Source organism: Pteronotus mesoamericanus, unplaced genomic scaffold (assembly GCF_021234165.1).
Source record: "Pteronotus mesoamericanus isolate MK-2021 breed Mesoamerican mustached bat unplaced genomic scaffold, CSHL_Meso_final contig_25, whole genome shotgun sequence".
Taxonomy (NCBI): Eukaryota; Metazoa; Chordata; class Mammalia; order Chiroptera; family Mormoopidae; genus Pteronotus; species Pteronotus mesoamericanus.
The window spans coordinates 23274185-23295738 of NW_026555105.1; the positions used below are offsets into that span (position 1 = coordinate 23274185).

Below are 21554 nucleotides of genomic sequence, written 5' to 3' on the forward strand. Positions count from 1 at the left end.
CTGAGCTCCCCATTGTGTAGTGAGGGAGCTTCGCGACGCAGGCTGGGGCTGCGGGAGGTGAGAAAATGCGCAATAGGGAAGACGCGGTCCCGGTTTGTGTGCATGTAAGAGTCCGGAGCGGGGTACTCTTTAGGGAAGCCTCTGTTAAAGGGAAAGGCTCTAGAGGAGACCTACGACAGGAAGCATTAGAGGTGAGCTGTTTCTAGGGAAACACATTTGGGGGTTCTACACAGGGTGTCACTCTAGCGGTTTCTAGGGGCAGTAATCTATGGGCATGCAAGTGACTTATCCATGGAGAAGGCGCTATAGAGATTCTCTACAGGGAAAACCTTACTGTGGGAAGCTTTCCTCCGTGGTGGTGATTTCACAGTAGGGGGTCCCTTACGGGGGGGGGCGTTGTGGGAGCCTCCTCACAGGATGCCGTTCCTGGGGAAACGTTCCTTAAAGAGCCGTTTAAGGAAAAATCATCCGCTAGGAAGCCGTTCCCGGCCACGCCCTGCGCCGGGAGGCGTCGCCGGACCCCAACAACCCGCAATCCCGGGCCCGGCCACCCCTCTGCAGCCTCGGTCCCACGTACCTGACGGCGGGCGACCCGCGGCCGGGGCCGCCTGGGGACCACGCGCGGGGCAACCCCAGCCGGTGCGGAGGATACACGTCCATGGCGGCGGGCGGCGGCGGGTAACACAGGGGAACCGTGCCGCTGCGAGGGTCGCACAGGCCCGCAGGGCGGCTCCAGGGCCTCTGTGGCCAGGCGGGGCTGCGGGGCGTGCCGGGTGGGCGGGGGGCGCGGCGCGCGGGGGCACGTCGGAGGTGGGGGCGGAGTCGGATGCGGGCTAGGAGCTGGGTGGGGGCGTGGCTACTGACTGGGACGGGGGTCAGGCGCACAGAAACAGGGCCGCGGCCTCCTTAAACTGCGAGCTGTTTCTGCTGAAAGCGGGGATCGTCGGTACCCAGGGAGAGAGAGGGCTACCGAGCCATCGCTCTACCCTGTACTCAGGACCCCCGCCATGGAGTGGGAATCTCTGCGGCGCCCCCAGCCACGCACACAAACGTGCCCGGGGGTGGGGTCTCGCTCCGCCCCGCCCCGTTGAGCCGGCTTCGGCCTCCTGCAAATCCCTCCTCTGCGACAGCCGGTCACCCAGACAGCATCGAGACAGCACCGGGACCTAAGCATTTCCTTAGTGCTCTGCTTTCTTCCCGCTGTCTCCCAGGCCGGTACCTTGCTACCGTTTTCAACGCCCCCCCCCCCCCCCGCGCCCCGCTAATCAATTGCACACCCTTCAAACATCAAGCCGACCTCAGGTTAGCAATGCGTGCCCAGTTATGCTCCGGACACATGGGTTAGAGATTCATAAGGTCCCAGAAGATCCCGGCCCACTTCTGTTCAGATCTTGACTTGGCCCGTTTCCGACTGCGGAGCCATAATCAAGAAACGTAATCCCACCGAGTCTCGGTCTTTTCGTGTATAAAACGAGGGAAATACCTTGTTGACAGGGTCGCCAGGAGTCCTGTATGTATAGGGCGTATTTAATGATTTTGCCCTGTGTCCTGTATTGACTTTGTCAGGGTGTTTTAAATTCTCTGTATTAACCTTTTTGCAATCAATCACAAAATGTTAAAGATATTTTTCCGCCAAGGTAATTTGCGCTTAAATCACTTAAACTGGAATAATAGTTGAAAATCCTACCTCCACAAGTAAAAGATCTGGACAATCCCTGTGGCATCTCCAGCAGGTTTAACTGAAGGGAGACTAAAAGAAGGGACTAGAAATTAAAAGTACTTATTTTCCATATCAAGGAAGGAAAAGACGTTTGGCTCAAGTACAAAGTCGTGAACAAGATAGAGATAACTTCACATCAATACACAGACTCTGAAAATCAGCCAATCAGCGACAGGCTCACTCCAATGGCTACTTATGAAAATCAGCCAGTCAACAACAGCTTCACTCCGGTAACCATGCTTCTGAAAGTTAGTAAATCAATTACAGTCCCAAGTCTGAAAGTTAACCAATCATTGACAGCTCCACGCTTCTAGACAACAGCCAATCAGCAAATACCTCACTCCAGGGACCAGGCTTCTGAAAGTTAGCCGGTCCTCAGTTCCCTTACAACAGTGACCGCACATTTAATAGAGCTGCAAGACCGTCATGGGGACTCCCATTTCTGAAACCGTCAATCCTTAACGCTAGGCTTCTCAAAACCTGTAAGATGAGTTCTGGCTTTGTTTAGCATGACTGTGCCTTACAAGTACAGATTTCCTTTGCTGACGGAGGAGAAATTCATCTTTTGTATCACATAGTGAGTTCAACATTCCTACCCCTCGCCCCCGCAAGTTTGAAGTTCGCAACCCTTTCAAGATTTAATTCTTGCTGTTATTTATGAGTTTGGACTTGTGACAAATGCAATGTGGCAGCCATGAGATTTATGAAAGGTAACCTTTTCAATTCTTGTTATGGTTGCTATTGCCTTTTTTTTTTTTAACACCTCTATGGATAGGTTCATGAAATGGTATAATCACCACCACAACCAATTTTAGAACACTTTCATCACCCCAACAAAAAACCCTATGCCTTTTAACAATCATTTGGCTATTCCTCCCCAACCATGCCAGCCTTGGGCAACCACTCATTTTTCTCTCTACATATGGATTTGCCTATTCTGAACATTTCATGTAAACAGAATCATACAATATATTGTCCTTTGTGACTGACTTATTTCATTTAACCTAATTTTTACGTCTCATCCATGTTGTAGCATATATCAGAAATTCACTTTTAATGATTGAATAATATTCCATTGTGTGAATATATCACATCTTTCTTAGCCATTTGTCAGTAGATAAACATTTGGGTTGTTTCCACTTTTTTACTATGTTTTTTAGCTAATGCTGCTATGAATATTCTCATACAAGTTTTTGGGTGGACACGTGTTTTCAGTATCTTGGCTATATAACCTAGAAGTGGAATTGTTGGGTCACATGGTAACTCTGTGTTTAATCTTTTGAGGAACTTCCAAACTGTTTCCCAAAGTGGCTGCACCATTTACATTCCCACTGGCGACATATTCAAGTTTCTGTTTCTCCACATTCTTGCCAATACTGATTACCCATCTTTGTTTTTAAAATTTTTTCATTGTTGTTCTGATTACCCATGTTTCTTATTATAGCCACTCTAATGGATGTGAGTAGGATCTCATTGTGTTTTTTGTTTTTTCGTTTTATTTAGATAACTGGTTTATACCATGTAAGTTTCAGATGTACATTATAATTTGGCATCTGTGTATATAACATCATGTTCTTACCACCAGTATTGTGGTTTTGGTTTGCATTCCCCTGATTGTTAATGATATTGAGCATATCTTCATGTACTTATTAGCCATTTGTATATCCTTTTGGATAAATGTCTGTTCAGATCTATTGCCCATTTTCATTGGGTTATTTGTCTTTTTATTAAGCTGTAATAGTTTTTTATATATTCTAGTTACAAGTCCCTAATCAGATACATGATTTGCAAAAATTTTCTTCCATTCTGTGGGTTGCCTTTTTTAAAGAGACTTTTATTTATTTTTAGAGAAGAGAGGATGGAGGGAGAAAGAGAGGAAGGGAAACATCCATCTGTTGCATCTCTAACTTGGCTGGGCCTGGCCCGAACCTGCAACCCCTGTGAGGGGAGCTTCCACCTTGCTGGATGATGCCCAATTAACTGAGCCACACCAGTCAGGGTTCTGTGAGCTGCCTTTTCACATTCCTGATTCCTGTGTCCCTTGAAGCACAACATTTGTTATTTTGATGATGTACCATTTATCTATTTTTTTTCTATAGTTGCTTGTGCTTTTAGTGTCTTATTTGAGAAACTATTGCCTAAACGAAGGTGATAAAGATTTTCTTCTACAATTTCTTCTAAGAGATTAATAGTTTTGGCTCTTACATTTAGGTATTTGATCCATTTTCAGTTAAATTTTATATTTGGCATAGGTAAGAGTCCGACTTCACTCTTTTGCATGTGGCTATCCAGTTGTCTCAGCACCATTTCTTGAACAGGCTATTCTTTCTCCGTTGAATTGTCTTGGCAGCCTTGTTGAAAATTGTTACCTCTTTTTCAGCTGAATCTCAAAATGCAAAAATGCAAGTGTAGATTTCATGACGAATTTTCTGAATACCGCACATTTATTAAATGAGAAAAAAAAGTCCTTCTGAAGATCTTTGTGCAGTATGCAAATGTTAGTTCAATACTGAAAATGGCAGAAAGTCAGATATAAACCAGCATATAGTAAGAGCTAAGAATAAGAAATATGTCATTTCCTGAGCTTGTATCTAAGTAAGCAATAAAACAAAATTTTGATTAAGAGAATTTAGATGAAGAAGGTAAACTAATCACAGCAGAAGCTGTAATGGCCACCCACACTGTATCAGTCTTTCAGCTCAGATTATTCTTTGAATGTACTGCCACCAGAAGTATTTTCTAACTCCAAAAGTGCAAGCAAAATTCCAAATTCCAGGACAAAATTACTGCAATAATTAAAAATGTAATAACTCCATTTACTGTTGCAGTGATTATCATAGCTCTAAATGGCTCATCATTGTATGGCATCATCATGGATGGAAGTAATTACAGTGCAAAAAACATGTTCCCTTTGCTTGTGAATTACTCTTTTTGTAAAATGGCTCACTTGGAAGGCTGTTTTGAATAAAATTCCTTCCAGATGAGACTTCAGAAACAAGAAAAATTTTTTGCAGAGACTTTCTTATTGAGTTAGGAGTTAATGAGGAAAATTGTACTCTTTTGGTGGAAATAATACAAATATAAATGTTGGTATATGTTTGCATAAGATGCAGAAATTAATTATTCAAAGTTGCAGTAAAGCATGAATGATTCTATGGAAGCTACTTGCTATCCTGCTCATAGTCTGCATAATGCTGCTCAAATAGCATCTGATGTCCTTCCTACTGACTTTGATATAATTGTTAGGAAATTATTCTCTTATGCCATTCAGCATTCTTCATTTCTTTTGCCTTCAAAAACCTATTAACTCTCTTTAACAAATGGAGTTGAGAGAATCCTCAGTTTATTGGAAGCACTGAAATCATACTTTACTTCTAAAGAAAAGGCTCCAAAATTCTTATTAATTTTAAAATAATCCATTAAGGGAAACCCTATTTATTTCTTGTTCATAGTTTACAATGATCTCTTTAGAAAAGGGTTATACAGACTGAAAGAAAACAGTGTTATTTAAGCAAGCCCATTGCTTAAGGGAACTGATGAATGCAATAATGGAAAAAAATTTATTCCTTTAGTATTAAGGCTGTTCTTATGTAAAGTAAAGGACCATTACTTATGAACATGAAAAAAATATTCTGACTTGAAGTGGGTGATCATTGCAGTGCTTGTCATGACTACATTTTGAAGTGGATTTCATCTCATGAAGAATTTTGTTGATTCTTTTACATGAATATTACTAAGACTCTCCCAGCATGGGAATAAGTGGAATCATCATGTGTAGTGTTGAAGTAGAAAGGAATAAATATTGATAACAATGTTCTTTTTTGTCAGTGGACCAACTGCATTTTAAAAAGTTATTGACCAAGGGAAACAACGTAATACTGGAGAAAGGAAAAACAAGTCATACCATGAAAGATGGTATTTGCTTCTACAAACTAAATATGTAAGAGCTATTTTCAGGATTGTAACTTCATCCAATACATGTTAAGTATACTGGCTCATAACACTGATGTTGAGCATCTTTTCTTGTTAATGAATGTTCAAAAGACAAAAGAACTAAATTAGTTAGATGTCATCAGTGTAGAAACTATGATGCCAAAAAAATATGAACATAGGTTGTATCTTCAAGGAATTTTATAAACAAATATCATAAAATGAGTAAGTATTAAGGAGAGCCAAATGGTCAGAAAGATATAATTAAAGGAGCAAGTATATAATTTAGATACTTATCACATTTCCTATAAGTAACAAGTGCTTTTTTAGCATATATCCCATTAGAAAAAAGAAAATTATTTTTCTTTTACATGTAGGTACATATGCATAAACAATTAGATATAATTCAAATTTAACTGGGCCCACTGTCTTTTGTTGCTATTCATGGATGATCTGAGATACTATATGTAGTCCACTTGATGAAGCTCTTTTAAAAGTTTTTCACCAGTAGTCTTTTTTTATGGATCTATAATTTCCTTACAATAAAATGGGTAATAAAATGTAAAGTTCAATGAGTTTTGACTAATGTATACAGTTGTAGAATCGTTGCTCCCCAATCAGGATACAAAACATTTCCATGACCATAATAATTTCCCTGGGCCCCTTTGGAGTCAGATCTTGCACCCTGACTTGATTTTAATGACCACAGATTACTTTTGTCTGCTCTTGAGATTTATATAAATGGAATCAGCAAAATGATTTTGAGATTCATTCACTTTCTTATTCTTATTATTTATGCTTTTTTACTGATGAGTAGTATTCCATAGTTTGGACTTTTTTTCATGTATTTATTTATACAGTTTTTAAAAATTTATTTGAGAGGTAAATGTAGCTGGCTATGATGTTTGGGGGTGTGGGAACAGGAAAAGGTAGAAAGGCCTGGACCAGCCAAGAGACCTTACCTGAGATAATTGTTTTCTTCCCCTCAATGCCTAAAGTTATGATCTGAAAGTGCAAAATAATAAAAAGTCCAAACAGATTCAATTTTTTTCCCCAAGACTATTTCATAACTTCCAATGCTGGTTGAAGGCTTCCCTGAAGAGTAATGTTTGTGCAAGCAGTCCAAGAGATGAGTGATAATAAAAAGCTATAATTTGAAAATGCTGTGTTCTCAGCTCCATTCATGTAAACCTTTGTGGTAGCTAAGCTCCAAGATGGCCCTAATGATCCTTACTTCCTGTATTCATGCTTTTGTATAATCTCCACCCACACTGAATTATTTCTGGCCTGTGACCAATAAAGTATAGCAGGTCATAATGTGTACCTTCTAAATATTGGTCATAAAAGACATATGCAGCATCTTTTTTAGATCACCTGCTCTGGAGAAAGGCAGTTGCCTTTCTGTGAAGACCCTAAGCAGCTCTATTAAGAGACATACATGATGAGAAACTGAAGCCTCCTTCCTAAAACCAGCACTAGATTGCCAGTCATGTAACTGTCATTATATCTTAGAAGCAGATCTTTCAGCATCAGGCAAATCACATTACTACAGGCCCAATGACATCATGACTTCAGCCACATGGAGAGACCCTCTGCAAGATCCAGCTACGCTGCTCCTGAACAGAAACGGTTTAAGATAATAAATTTTTTTGTTACACATCATTATTTGTGGGGTAATTTGCTATGCAGCAATAGATAACTAGTACATCCTCACAATACTTCCATAAGGTAACAATTAGATATACTTTTTTTTAAAGATATTTATTATTTATTTATTTATTTATTTATTTATTTATTTATTTTTAGAGAGGGGAAGGGAGGGAGAAAGAGAGGGAGGGAAACATCAATGTGTGGTTGCTTCTCAGGCACCCTCTACTAGGCCGGCAACCCAGACATATGCCCTGACTGGGAACTGAACCAACAACCCTTTGGTTCACAGGCCAGAGCTCAATCCACTGAGCCACACCAGCTGGAGCTATATTTCCATTATACAGATAAGGAAACTGAATGTCAGAAACATTAAGTGACTTGACCAAATAAGTATCAGAGCAGGTTTTTTCCCTTGACAAATTATTTAATTTTTTTATTTACAACTTCCATGGAGAAATAATAAAGAAAAACACTGCAACGCAGATTGCAAATTTCCTCAGCCCTCCTTGAACCTCTTTTATTTTATCCCAGTGTTCCATCATCTTCTTTCAAAACCCTGCATACTTGCTTGACTTTTACATTCCCCTCTCTATATCCTGTCATCTTGGGTTTTCCACTAAGCAAAGAAAATGCTGACTATTTTTTAAAAAATATTTTACTTAATTTACTTTCAGAGAAAGATGAAGAGAGGGTGAAGGAGAAGGAGAGAACCACAGATGTTCTATTGATTGCTTCTCACACACCCCCAGCTGGGGACCTGGCCCAGAACCAAACCTATGACCTTTCAGTTCATAGGCCAATGCTCAATCCACTGAACCACACCAGTCAGGGCTAGAAATGAGTTTTGATCCTAGCTCTATGTTTCTTCATTGTTCTTCTTGCTAACCACTCTGCCTTCTAGAAGTATTTTTCAAGGAAGAGATTAAGGGAAGGGCATTAGAGGCAGAGAAAACAAGTGCAAAGAAGTGAGGGTTTGGTGGAATCCAGCTGCTTCTGAAGGAACAGATGGACAGTGGGTCAATATACCCAGATTTTAAACTTCCTGGGACAGGAGGTGGCAGGGTGAGGCAGGAAGGGTGCTGGTGTGACGAAATCTATAGGCCATACTAACAATTTTGAATTTCTTTGCAGTAAAAAATGTGAGGCAGGGAAGAGACTTGCTTATATCTGAGTTTTCAGAAGACTCTGTGGTAGTTTTAGCAGACATAGTTGGGGCTCCTTGGCGCTTAACCATTTCCTGCCTGACCTGCTGGCTCACGTCCCCAGGCTGGAAGTGCTGGGGAATTAATGAGGCTGAAGGGAGTTGAATAAATATCCCACTTCCCACTCCTCAGGATGGACAGCTCTGAGATATACCTGCCAGAGCATTTCTCAGGGTTCTTCACTAGATACTGCCCGCAGTGATAACTTGCTTGGGAATATAGCTGATAACTCCATCAGCTACTTCCCCTTTCCCAGTCTCTTCCCTACTCTCCAGCTGGTTTGTACTGGGATTACCTCCCAAATGAAAGAGGTACTTGCATGCAAACTCTTACCTCAGGGTTTACTTCTATGCAGGGGGGAAAAGGAGGACTACAAAGTAAAACACATGGAATAAGAGGCAACATATCCCATGTTTTTTCAAATGCTCTTTAAAATGTTAATTCTTTGCAAATTATGAATTCAATGCGATTTCCAACAAAATTCTAACAGGACTTTTAAAAACTTTATTTATTTTAAAGATCTTATTTACTTATTTTTAGAGAAATGAGAAGGGAGGGAGAAAGAAAGAGAAACAACAATGCGCTGTTGCTTCTCGTGCATGTCCTATTGGGGAACCTGGCCTACAACCCAGGCATGTGACCTGACTGGGAATTGAACCAGCAACCCTTTTGTCTGCAGGTTGGCACCCAATCCACTGAGCTACACCAGCCAGGGCATAACAGGATATTTTTAAAGGAACTTTAAAAACCAATCCCCAGGGTAGTTATTAGCAAAGTTGGTTGTGGAAAAGAAAAACAAGGAGAGGAAACTTGCCTTACCAAATGGGATTTATTATAAAGCTATATTAGTAATAAGATTTACTCCAAAGCGACCATAATGGCAAAGGAAGAGGAAAACAGACCTAAACATATATGATTCCTTGTTGTATAATAAACATGGCAGTACACAACAGTGGGGGAATTGGTGAACTATTCCGTAAGCAGTGCTGAACAATAGATTATCCACGTGGAGAAAAATTAAATCTCTAAGTAACATAAAATGCAAAAGAAACAGCAGATAATTTAAATATAAAAAATAAAGATTTGAAGTTATCAGAGAACATCTTTTTAACTAAGGGAAAGGGAGGGATTTTTTAAAATGAGATAGAAAAATCAGAAATCTAATGATGGCGTAGATTTGACCAAATCAAAATTCAAAATGTATGTACAACAATGCATGGTATAACCAAGTTAACTGCCCATGCTGCAACATGGATATAACTTGAAAGCATTATGCTAAGTGAAAGAAGCCATTGCAGAAGACTTAAACTGCATGATTCCATTTTTATGAAAAGTCCAAAATAGGAAAATCTATAGAGAAAAAAGTAGATTAGTAGTCACCAGGGGTTTGGAGAAGAGGGGGAATGAAGAGTGATGACTAATAAGTACAGGATTTTTTTTTGGAGATGATGAACATGCTCTAATATTAGATGACGGTGACAGTTGCACAATTCTGTGACTATAACAAAAATGGAGCAAACTGTATAATATAAATGGGTGAATCTTATGGTATTGGGATTATTTCTCAACAAAAGTTTTTTTTAAAGGCAAGACACACCCTGAGGAGAAGATAGTTGCAATAACTATAACTGACAGATTATATTAAAGAATCCTATAAAGCAATAAAAATGGCAACCATTTTTATTATAGAAATGCACAAAGAACTAGAATTGACAATTCAAAGATGAAGAAACTCCATAAACATAGGTAAATACTCTCAACATCATTAGTAACGAGGGAAAAGAATATTCAAATAATGAGATACCATCACACCCATTAATTTGGAAAAAAATATTTAAGAGCTTGTCATTATTTAGTGTTGTCAGGGTATGGAAAAATGGGAATTCTCGTGTACTTCTGGCGGAAGTGTAAATTGATATAACCACTTGGGACAGCAGTTTAGTAATATCCATTAAAAGATGCTTATATGTCCTATATCCAGCAATTCCACTTTTAAAGAAACTCTTTCATATGGGAACATATGAAGTAAGTTAAAAAATATTTATGGCACATTTTTGTAATAGTAAAATTTGGGAGAGGGTATTTAATATCTATCAATAGGGGATCAAATGTGAAATATGAATCAAGTGGGGAAATGTTCATTCAAAGTATATTATATAGCAATTAAATTAATAAGGATAAATTTTAGAAACACAGAGTTCAATGAGCTACAAAAGAATATTTGCAATGTAACAGCTATATGAGTCAGGTTTCTCCAGAGAAACCAAACCGGTTATAGATATTCTATGTTCTTCACAGTAGAAATGCAAATTAAAATTTAATTTTCACTAAGATTAACAAAGTTAAAATAGTATGCATTCTTACATTTGCGGTAATGTGGAAATTGGTATAACTTCTATGGAGGACAATTTAACACTATTTAACAAGTTCACAAATATACACACTGGCCATGTCTCTTGACCCAGAAATCTCTACTTCTAGAAATTTATCCCACAGATTTTTTTTTCATACATTTGTGAAATTATATATGTTTAAGTATGTGGCAAGCACTGCTAATTGTCTACCAACATCCATTTGTCTTTTCTTCCTTTATAGAAAAGAACTTGATTTTGTCAATGGTGACAATAAGCTCAATAAAAACCTATCACGCTGAAGCCAAGGTAGCCACATGGCACAGTTCTGGCCAATTAAATATAAGTCAAGGCATTGATTGAACTTCAAAGAAAAGTCAAAGGACAGCACCAATGAACACATCTTTTGGCTCTTTGCCCTTTGTCTTTTTTCCTGGCCTGCAATGCAAAAACAACATCTGGAAGAGCGGGAGCCTTTTGAGTATGAGGAGGAAATACACACACACACACACACACACACACACACACACACACACACACAGAGGCAAAGTGCGTATGAAGAGTCTGGCTCCCTGAAAATAGTATTTATCAACTGTCCTTGTCCTGGAATTCCTTCCTCTGAGGCCTTTCTGTGAGAAAAAAAATACACCCCACTTGATTAAACTTTTTTCAGTTAAATTTTCTTTTACCTTCAGTCAAATGTAATCCTCACTGAATTAAAAGATTTTCATGGTAATACCAGTTCCCATATTGTTGATAATACCTATAAAATTGAAAACAATCTAAATGTCCATTAATAGTAGACAGGCTAAATAAAGGACGGTATACTCAGACAATAAAATATTATGCAGCCAGAAAGATGAATGAGGAATCTACATGCATTGATAAACAACGATCTTCAAAATACATCATTAAAGGAGAAAATAAAGATGGGGAACAACGTAGCTGTTTGTTATCATTAGTGCAAACAAAAAAGGAAGGGTATGGTCTGGATAACTAAGGGGAACAGGGCTTTGTAAAAAGCCCTGTTTCTCAAGATCACAGGGAAACTGGAAGTTCCTGCCGGAGGAACAAAGAAAAGCAGGGATTAGGGAAGCTGCTGCTCCCTAAATCTCTCACCTCCTCCTGTTTTGCCTTGCCAGCTATTTCATCCATAAGTCTCTGGGCCCTCTTGTGAACACTTTCCTGTGTTATAATACCCCAAAGAGTCAGGTGGGCTGATGAGAGGGGTCCAGAGTGAGCTGGATGGCTAGGTGGGTGGGTGGAGTGAGAAGCCTTTGCTCAGAGAGCAAGTCTGGCAAGACAGTACTGATTATACCACTGTCCTCTGGCAAGCCCCCAAGGACCCATTTTTTTAAATATACTTATTTTGTTGATGATGCTATTACAGTTGTCCCATTTTATTCTCTCCTTTATTCCCCTCTGCCCTTCACCCACCCTCCCACGAGCATGCCCCCTGCCTTAAGTTCTTTGGCTTCTTCATTTCCTATACTATTCTTAGCCTCCTCCTATTTTGTACTTACTATTTATGCTGCTTGTTCCCTGTACCTTTTCCTCCATTCTCCTCCCACCCCTCCCTGATGATCTCCATTTCTATGATTCTGTTTCTGTTGTTTGCTTAGTTTGTTTTTGTTTGGCTTTTTTTTTTTTTACGTTCAGTTGTTGATAGTTGTGAGTTTGTGGTCATTTTACTGTTCATAGTTTTTGATCTTCTTTTTCTTAGATAAGTCCCTTTAACATTTCATATAATAAAGGTTTGCTGATGATGAACTCCTTTAATTTGACCTTATCTGGGAAGCACTTTATCTGCCCTTCCATTCTAAATGATAGCTCTGCTGGATAGAGTAATCTTGGATGTAGGTCCTTGCCTTTAATGACTTGGAATACTTCTTGCCTGCAAGGTTTCTTTAGAGAAATCAGCTGATAGTCTAATGGGAACTCCTTTGTAGGTTAACTATCTCCTTGTCTCTTGCTGCTTTTAAGATTCTCTCCTTATCTTTAATCTTGGGTAATGTAATTATGATGTGCCTTGGTGTGTGCTTCCTTGGGTCCAACTTCTTTGGGGCTGTCTGAGCTTCCTGGATCTCCTGGAAGTCTATTTCCTTGGCCAGATTGGGGAAGTTCTCCATTATTTTTTCAAGTAAGTTTTCAATTTCTTTCTCCTCCTCTTCTCCTTCTGGCACCCCTGTGATTTGCGTGTTGGAATGTTTAAAGTTGTCCCAGAGGTTCCTAAGCCTCTCCTCATTTTTTTGAATTCTCGTTTTTTCACTCTATTCTGGTTCAATGTTTATCTCTTCTGCTCCAAATCATTATTTGAGTGCCAGTTTCCTTCCTTTCACTGTTGGTCCCCTCTCTATATTTTTTTCTTTCACTTTGCATAGCCTTCACTTTTTCCTCCATCTTGCACCATACTCAACCATATCTGTGAGCATCCTGATAACCAGTGTTTTGAACTATGCATCTGGTAAGTTGGCTATCTGTTCATTGCTTAGTTCTATTTTTGGAGCTTTGATCTGTTCTTTCATTTGGGCCATATTTCCTTGTCTCAGCACACCTCTTAGGTAGCAAGGGGCGGAGTCTTAGGTATTTGCCAGGGCAGGACAAGCTAGGTTGCTGAGCTGTGACACTGTCTGTGGGGGAGGGGTCCGAGAGGGAACAATGTTGTTTGCTGGGCTCTCCGCCCGCTTTCAGTCACTTCCCCCACTACCCAGAAGCAAATTGGACCCTTCCAGTGCTGATTCCTGGGTGGGTGGTTTGTGTATATTCTAGGACCCTGTGGGTCTCTCCAGTGAAATCTCCTGTGAGGCTGGGAGATCTCCGCTGCCACATCCCCCACAGGCTTTTACCTCCAGAGGTTTTGAGGCTTTCTTTTCCTGCATTGGAACCCTGGATTGCGCAGTCTGTCTTGCTCCGCAGCTGTTCATCCCAACTTATCTGCATGCAAATGTGGGACCACCTGGTCCTCCAGCCACCATCTTGCCTGCTTAGTCCTCCAGCTGCTGCCTTGCTGCACGTCCTCTCCACCCCAGCTGCCTGTCTCCGCCCCTCCTACCAGTCTGGATTTATGTTTCTTCTTTAACTCCTTGGTTGTCAGACTTCCATACAGTTCAATTTTCTGTCAGTTCTGGTTATTCTTTGTTATTAAATTTGTTGTTGCCCTTCCTTTGGTTGTGCAAGGAGGCAGAGTGTGTCTACCTACACCTCCATCTTGGCTGGAAGTCCTCAATCTTGGACCCATTTCTTAGTCTGAGGGAGAGAGGGCTAAGAGGAGAAACTGAGTGGTTGTCATGTAAAATCTTAGCAAGATGATAGAAGTCTAAAGTTGTCCCTTTATGACTATCATGTAAGAAAGTGGCCTTAAGGTATATTTCAGCAGTTTCAGAACAAGGTGACCTTGGCATCAGATATATTTCACAAAGATATAAGGAATAGAAAGGCAGAGACAATGCTCATTGTTTTCATAGGACAGAAGCCTGACTAGTGACACTTGCAGAGGGAGAATGGAGGACTCTGAGAGGACTGCACAAGAGTGTTCCCTGGTCACTTCCAGAATGTAAGGGAGTCTGTGGTAGAAGGTAACCGAAAGTTTCCAAATATTGATCATGTCCATTAAATAAGCCATTATGTTGAAAATCACAATGACATCATAATGTATAGGGCCCTGGTTTCATCTGATTTTCTAAAAAATAAATATTTGCTCAGAATTTTGGTAGAAATATGAAGTGATTGAGGGTTCATCTCAGTGTATCCCATCAGTCAGCTTGTCACATTTTGCTAAGCGTAACTATGCTTAAATGTAATCCCTTGGTCAAGATGGTGACCACCAGATCTCTCCATGGTATCTTCCTTCTCTGTAATTACTAAATATTCTTAGGGTGATACTTTGAGACCTTTTGAATATCTTTTTTCCCAACCTTTTTCTTTGCAATGGTTTTATCTTCCACTGATGGGTCCCATCTGAGTCCATTATTACTAGAACATTTGCAAAATGCTGATTTTTCCATTTGTATCATCCTTTTTCATTGACTAGTTGGCCTTTTCCAATGAAAAACTTTCTCTTCTCTCTCCCTTAAAATGTTTTGTTTTAATATCAATATAGATGAGTGAATCCCTTTTTATTCAATATATTATAGTCCATCCCTGCATCATTTATTTGAGGCTGGCATTGCCCCAGATTTGACATGAGGTTCTCTCTAACATATAGATTCCAAATCACCTTCCCCACATTCTGGGGGTGGACTCTGAGGTTCTACATTTATAATAGTGCTACTTAGGCCCATTAAAGTTTGAAAAGCAGAGGTGAAGCCCTTTCAAAGGACCATCTTAAGGGATATCCGTCTTACAGTGGTAGGGAGAGACTAGTAAAAAGTAGAAGAGGCTAGAAGACAAGATACCCACTAATTCTTGCTTTCTTGCCAAGTTCCAGTAATGTTTAGGGAATGGGAAGCATTTGCTTCTGTCTCCAACGGTGAGGTTGATATTTGGAATCAAACACTGATATAACCAGGAAAAGGACTGGATCAAGATGGTGAAAAGGACATACTGTTGTTCTGGCTGAAAATTCCCAATGAAATCCAGAAAAGACATGAAAGAGAGAAACTAATAGGTCTATAACAGCATCAGAAAACTGAAAAACCAACAAGCCAGGCATTTTAAGAAAGTCCTGGAAGACAGAGAGCAGAAAGAAATGTGTGGTCAAAAATCTGTGCAGAAATTGAGTTCATGCATTAATGCCAAATTCCTCCTCAAACCTTACTAGAGTAAAGTAAATTAGGAAAAAAAATACAAAACTCACAAGAAGAAAAGAAGACATTGAGGTAACACTGAGTTAGAGATTTCAATAATATTTTAGATGTTATTACCTGTCATAGAGGAGAAAGAGACAGTGATTCCAGACTTGGAAAAAAGGCAAAATAATGATTGATAGATTCCTGGTATCCCAAGGAAACATCTTCTCAAACCCTGTTTGGATGAAAACGGGGCCTTGTGTCCTGGGGAATATAATTCCATTGTGAGAGTGTATCTAACTGAGTCACAGCTGTTGAAGAAACAGACAGTTTTATGGTCCCCCGTAGTTATAGTCTAACTTTAGAAACTAGCAGGTTCTGTGGTTTTATAGCCTGGTCATGTGGTTAAACACAGGATTTTATTGCCCTGCAGAAAGTTAACCAGTCTTGATTCTTACCTAGCAATTCATCTTTGGAATTTCTTTCATTTGCTTTAGCTCTGTACACACACACTTCTCTGTTTTTCAAACACTGGCAAATGAGCTGTGTGTGTGTGTGTGTGTGTGTGTGTTTTGTGGTCTACCTGCTGGTTCCTTCTTTGATGAGTTAAATAAAACTTTTATTACTGCTCACAATCCTTTGGTTTTGGAATTTTGCTCTAACATTTCTTGCAGCTCCCTCACTTCTGCTAAATAGATGGTGGTGAGTTGATAAGAGGAAAACCAAGTTGTGCTTCAGCACCTCAGAAAGGCTCTGAGATAGGAAATACCACATATCTCTGAAGACAAGAGTGAGGGTTGGTTGTAGAAATGGAAGACTTCGTTGAAAACCTTGGCCCTCCTCTACCAGGATGGAGAAATAGTTTGTCATCTGAAAAGATTGGACTTCAAAGTTCTCAACTTAGGGAGATCTGGCTCAGTTGAGGGAGAGGTGGACACTGGAAAATTGAATGCAGTTTGCATTCTGAATGGAGACCCTGGTATTATCTGTGTTCTGAGCTAGGCTGATACCACCACTATCCACTCTCTTCCTTCTACTCACACATTCTACATTCTCACAAGCTCCCTCTCACCAAGTAGATGATAGGAGGAGACTCCTCTTGAGGAATTGGCCAGCCCAGAGAAAAATACCTACAGAAATTGGCATTTTGAGGGATCTGCTAATGAAACTTCCAGATACCTGCCCATTACTATGAGGCCCCAATCAATACACTCCACCTACAGACACAAGCTCTGGTTCATGTGTATATCAAGAGAGGGCCAAAAGTCACCTAATGTGGAATGCTGCTAACCTGATAATCAGAGACCTAAACAGAAAAAGAAGGAACATGAAACAAAGGCAATGACAAGGAGCAGAAACGAACTTGTAAAAGTGTATTATAATTACTATTCCTAGAGAGATTAGAAAAAAATTTTACATCTATTAAACAAGATTTTAAGTAATTTTAATTTGTTTCTTTGGTAAAAAATAATTACTGAATAAATAAAAAGTTTGACAAAATCAGATTGATGGTGATAGAGTTAAAGAGAATCATAGTCTGATCCATGCTTGTTAGAAATTTAGAACCAAGGAAAAAGTAGAGCTTCCCAGTGAAGTTAACTATTATTTGAACAACATAGATTTGTTTCAGGAATAGAAGACCAGATCAGTGGAACAATGCATAATCAAGAAACAGAACCACATAAATGTAGGATTTAGTTTGTAATGAGTGTGGCATTTCCAGCTGGTAGGGAAAAGATTATTCAACAAATGTTTTTAAGGCAATAGGTTTTACATATGGGAAAAATATTAAGTTAGATTTCTACTTCATGCCATAAATAAAAATACATTCTAGATGAAATATAACTCTAAAATGAAAATACAAATTTTTAAAGGAAAAGAACATGAGATTAAAAATATATATAAAGAAATGTATATACATATATGTATATATAAATACATACAAATATAATTCAGGGAGAGAAAAGTTTTCATAAACGAAACAAAAAAGACAGAGATAAGTATGGCAGCTATCAAATGCTTACCAGTTTTCCCTTCTTCCATCCTTCATTACAAAACTTTTTCAATCTGTGTGGAGCACATTCTGAGTAATTTGAAATGACTGATACAGCCACCGGACATAGGAATGGATATATAACGGGTATCTGCTGAAGTGCTCGTAGTGGCCATCAGGATGTCCTGGGATTCCTATGCCCAACCACAGGAGAGCCTTTTTTCCTTTGGAACTATAAAGTATAAGAATACGGGCTGTTTCAAAAGAGATGTAGAGAACTGCAATGGGAAAGAAGCCCAGAGAGCTGATAGATTGAGAGATAAATGGTCCTAATGGCAAAGTCGGAGTTGATTCTAGTTGCACCTTAGGACCTAATATGTCTAGAATTCCCAATTTTGTTAGCCAATGTACTGTATTTTAACTTAAACTAGATTGTGTTGGGATGCCATCACTTTCAACTAAAAGAACCATATCTAATAATCCAAAAATGTTAAAGGTGAAACTCGTTCACTTAGACCTCATAAAATCCCAGCCTTTTCAACCCTGAGAAATAGCATAAGCAAAGGAAAAGATAAGTGATAGAATAAGTTATTTGCAGCAAACAGGGGACAAAAAATGTCAATGTTCAGAGACTATAAAGATTGCCTTCAACTCAATAAGAAAAAAATAAAATGACTCACAGGAAAAATGAAAAAAGGGTATTGCGTAAGTCAGAACTCTTTCCTTAGAAAGTGATAAAGCTTAATTCTTACTCCTTTAACCAAAAAAAAGAGGGAATTTGTTAGTCCAGATAATTGAGAACTGAAAGGTGCTCTGTGTATCAGGAATGACAGGATCCTGGTACTTGAATATTGCCCATAGCAATCACCTGCTCTGCTTCCCTCGCCCCATCTCTTAGTTCTAATTTTTCCTTTCTTGTGAATAGGCTTCGCTGTCACACAGGGTCTCTTCACATGGCAGCAATGTATTCTCCTGCAGCTGCAAGCTTGCCGTCACTGATTCTGTCATAACTGTTTGGGTTGTAAGTGTTATAAAACCCACCCCAAACTGGCTTAAGCCAAAAAAGAGAACTCATTAGCCTATGTAATCTAAGGTAGGAATGTCTGAGTGGTGATGGAACCAAGAGCTCCAACAATGTCACCTAGGTAGGACTCATTTCACTCCCTCCATAGCATCCTATCTTGTGTTGTGTTGGCTTTATATTCAGGTTCCTCATGATGGCCCCTCATCCTTGATGCTCTTAGTCCAGGAGAATATACTGTTACCAGAAGTAGAGTGAAATATATGTTAGGAAGGAAACATATATCTACTAAAATATTTTTACATGTGGCCCATAACCTTAGAAAGAGACAGATCTGTTTTATCCCAGAATCCATATCAATGCCCCCAAAGACTCGCCATGCCGGGACCATGTACTTTCCCCTGGGCCAATCCATCATTGTGTCCCACTTAATGGGTCTTAGGGTGGGCATCCTAGGAGCAGAGCCTGGGACAGGGATTCGGCTGCACTTGATTAATCGAGGTGTGCTCTCAGGAAAACCTGTAAGAGAGTGAGGGAAGCAGGATAAGCCCGTGGAAGAAACTAGGCAAAGGTGAAGATCCAGGTGCAGTCTGAGTTCAGCCTGATACTTTGGGGCGCTTTGAAGCATAAGTTGCGCTGCAAAGTTGTCTCCCCCATCCCCTTCAGGCAAGGGAACCGCCTTTTGTATTTCCTTACCTTTCAGTGTGGGATGTCCTCAGAGAGGCAGGGGGCCAGGGGCTGGCCAGTAAAAAAGATCTAAGTGGGGTTCCAACGGTGTCTACCATGATGACTTCGCATGATTGGCCTGTTTGTGTCATTGGTATGCCTCGTAACAGGGGAAATAGGCCTTTTGAGTGACAGTCCCACCACAGTCATTTGGAATGGGAAAAAGGCATTTTGAAAAGCAGGATCAGATATTGTCTGCATTTCACTTCTTTGACTGACCGGCACTCACACATACATGAGTACAAGTTTAAAAATGCACCCAGGTAACACTGTACAGCTAGCTCACAACTGAAGAGAAACCGTTTCACTTCTCAGTGGATGCTGTCATTGCCTTGCTCCAAATCCTTTGCTCTTACCATTTTAGTGCATACTGGCCCGACTTTCAGCTGCCAGAATGTGTACTTTGCATAAGGGCTTTCTCTGATTTTTCCCTACTTTGTTGCCCACACAGCAGGCCAGAAGTGCAGAGGAATATTGATATTTCTCCCTCCCTGGAAGCTGCCCTCAACCAATGACTGATAGAAGTTAATGTGTGAACATTCTAGCTCCCTCACTTTTTATAGTGGAGTAACACTATAGTGCATGTTTTTGCTCTAAGCTTCCCATGGAATTAAGCTCCAATTGTACACAGTGGTAACTGGCTTGATCATAAACCTTATATTTCTTCCCTATGTTCCCTCTCTCACTTTACTTCCATACCAGCATTTTCCTTTACCTCCAGATAAACTACTTGTAGTCGATACCTTGTCTCAGGATATGTTTGTGGGGGCATCCAAACGAAAACACCCCTGCCCCAAACGGAAATAGTTCAGGTCCTGCCATGTCTGCTGCAGAAGGGTGTGTGTGTGGAGGGTGGGGTGTGGATGGGTGTGTGCGTGGCAAGTGTGGGCGGTGGTTTCCTTCAGTTGTAAGCTAGCGAGCTGCATTCTAATTTAGGTCCAGATGCGGCTCCCCGTGGTCCAACAACATAAATAACACTCAGAAACAAAACAAAACAAAAGAAAACAAAACAAAACATCCAACTGTTGGAGGAGGGTTAGAAAACTTCATGCAATAAAAATTCCTATTTGGAATAGGAGAGAGAGAGAGAATATCACCAGTTCACAGCACACATCACTTTCCTGCAATATAGGAGCACCCAGTACTCTTTGCTTTAGCAGCAGTGTTCCTTGATCAGCCATCTGGCTGCCTCTGGGCGTCTCTCTGTGTGGCTTCCCTTTGTTCATTGTCCTCCATGGCCACATTTAAAGGATTTCTGAGATGGGTTCCCTTCTGAACTTTGTACAGCTTTAGTAGTTTATTTCCTGCTAATGTGAGATCTGAGGCCTGAGGCTGTTTTAAGGTAGTCTCAGCCATACTTGCCTGATCGTAAGACTCACTTGGAGTGGTTATTAAATGCATAAATTCACAGCACTGCTCTTCACCCTTCTGAAGGAGAAGATCCTGGGAAATCGTTTTTGCCTGGATTAGAGAACAGAGTAAGAGGGTCTTAATGGGAGGTACAATCCAGAGCAACAAAAGTTAGAGACAAGGGAAGGAATAAAGCAAATTCAAGGTGGTATATTACTGGGCTCACTGCAGCTTCAAAGAAACATCCCTGGTTGCTTAGTTACACAGGAGTCTTCCTAAAATGTTATGCACGCCCACCAGGTCATGGAATAGTCCACTGAGGGGTGAAAGAGAAAGATTATTTGCTGGTTCCTCTCTGTCTCTTATCTTGCACCGGCCAAAGTTCACCCATGGGTATTAATTCCCTCATGGCATGGGGATATTTTCCACTCCTACAGAAAGGGAGGTCAAGTTCCTTGCCTGACAAGTTCATTAAATCATGGATAGAGGAAATAGCAATTCCCTTTAAATGAGGAAATGCAGGCAGAGAAAAATTAATTCACAGAATTTGAAGGTCATATGGCAACGAGTGATATTAAAAATATGTAACAATCAGTACATTATGAGCACAGCAGAATAAGAAATTATTATAGGTATTAAAAGACAAAGAATATGAGTACTTGTTTTGATAACCTTAGGAACCAAGGATCTCAGACTAGGAAAAAAGAGATGTAAACATAAAATCAAAGAAGTTAAGCAAAACTTTGTAGTCCTAATTCGAACTTGGAATATCACGTTGAAGCTACGATGTATTTTCTTTAAAAAAACAAAAGAGATTATTTTCTAGCTCTATATACTTTTTAAAAATAAAAAAGTTAAAAACAAGCTTTCAGCTTTTGGCTCGG

General features: G+C 39.9%; 1 protein-coding gene across 1 annotated transcript in view; it reads right to left on the reverse strand.

Moving 5' to 3' along the window:
* The window catches only part of DNAAF9 (dynein axonemal assembly factor 9), a 120556-nt gene extending 119819 nt beyond the window's left edge, over positions 1-737 (reverse strand). Inside the window, exon 1 of the mRNA XM_054573974.1 lies at positions 578-737. Coding sequence (XP_054429949.1) covers positions 578-660 — 83 coding nt within the window. The 5' untranslated portion in view covers positions 661-737. The remainder of the gene's footprint in view (positions 1-577) is intronic.
* Between the last annotated feature and the right edge of the window lie 20817 nt (positions 738-21554).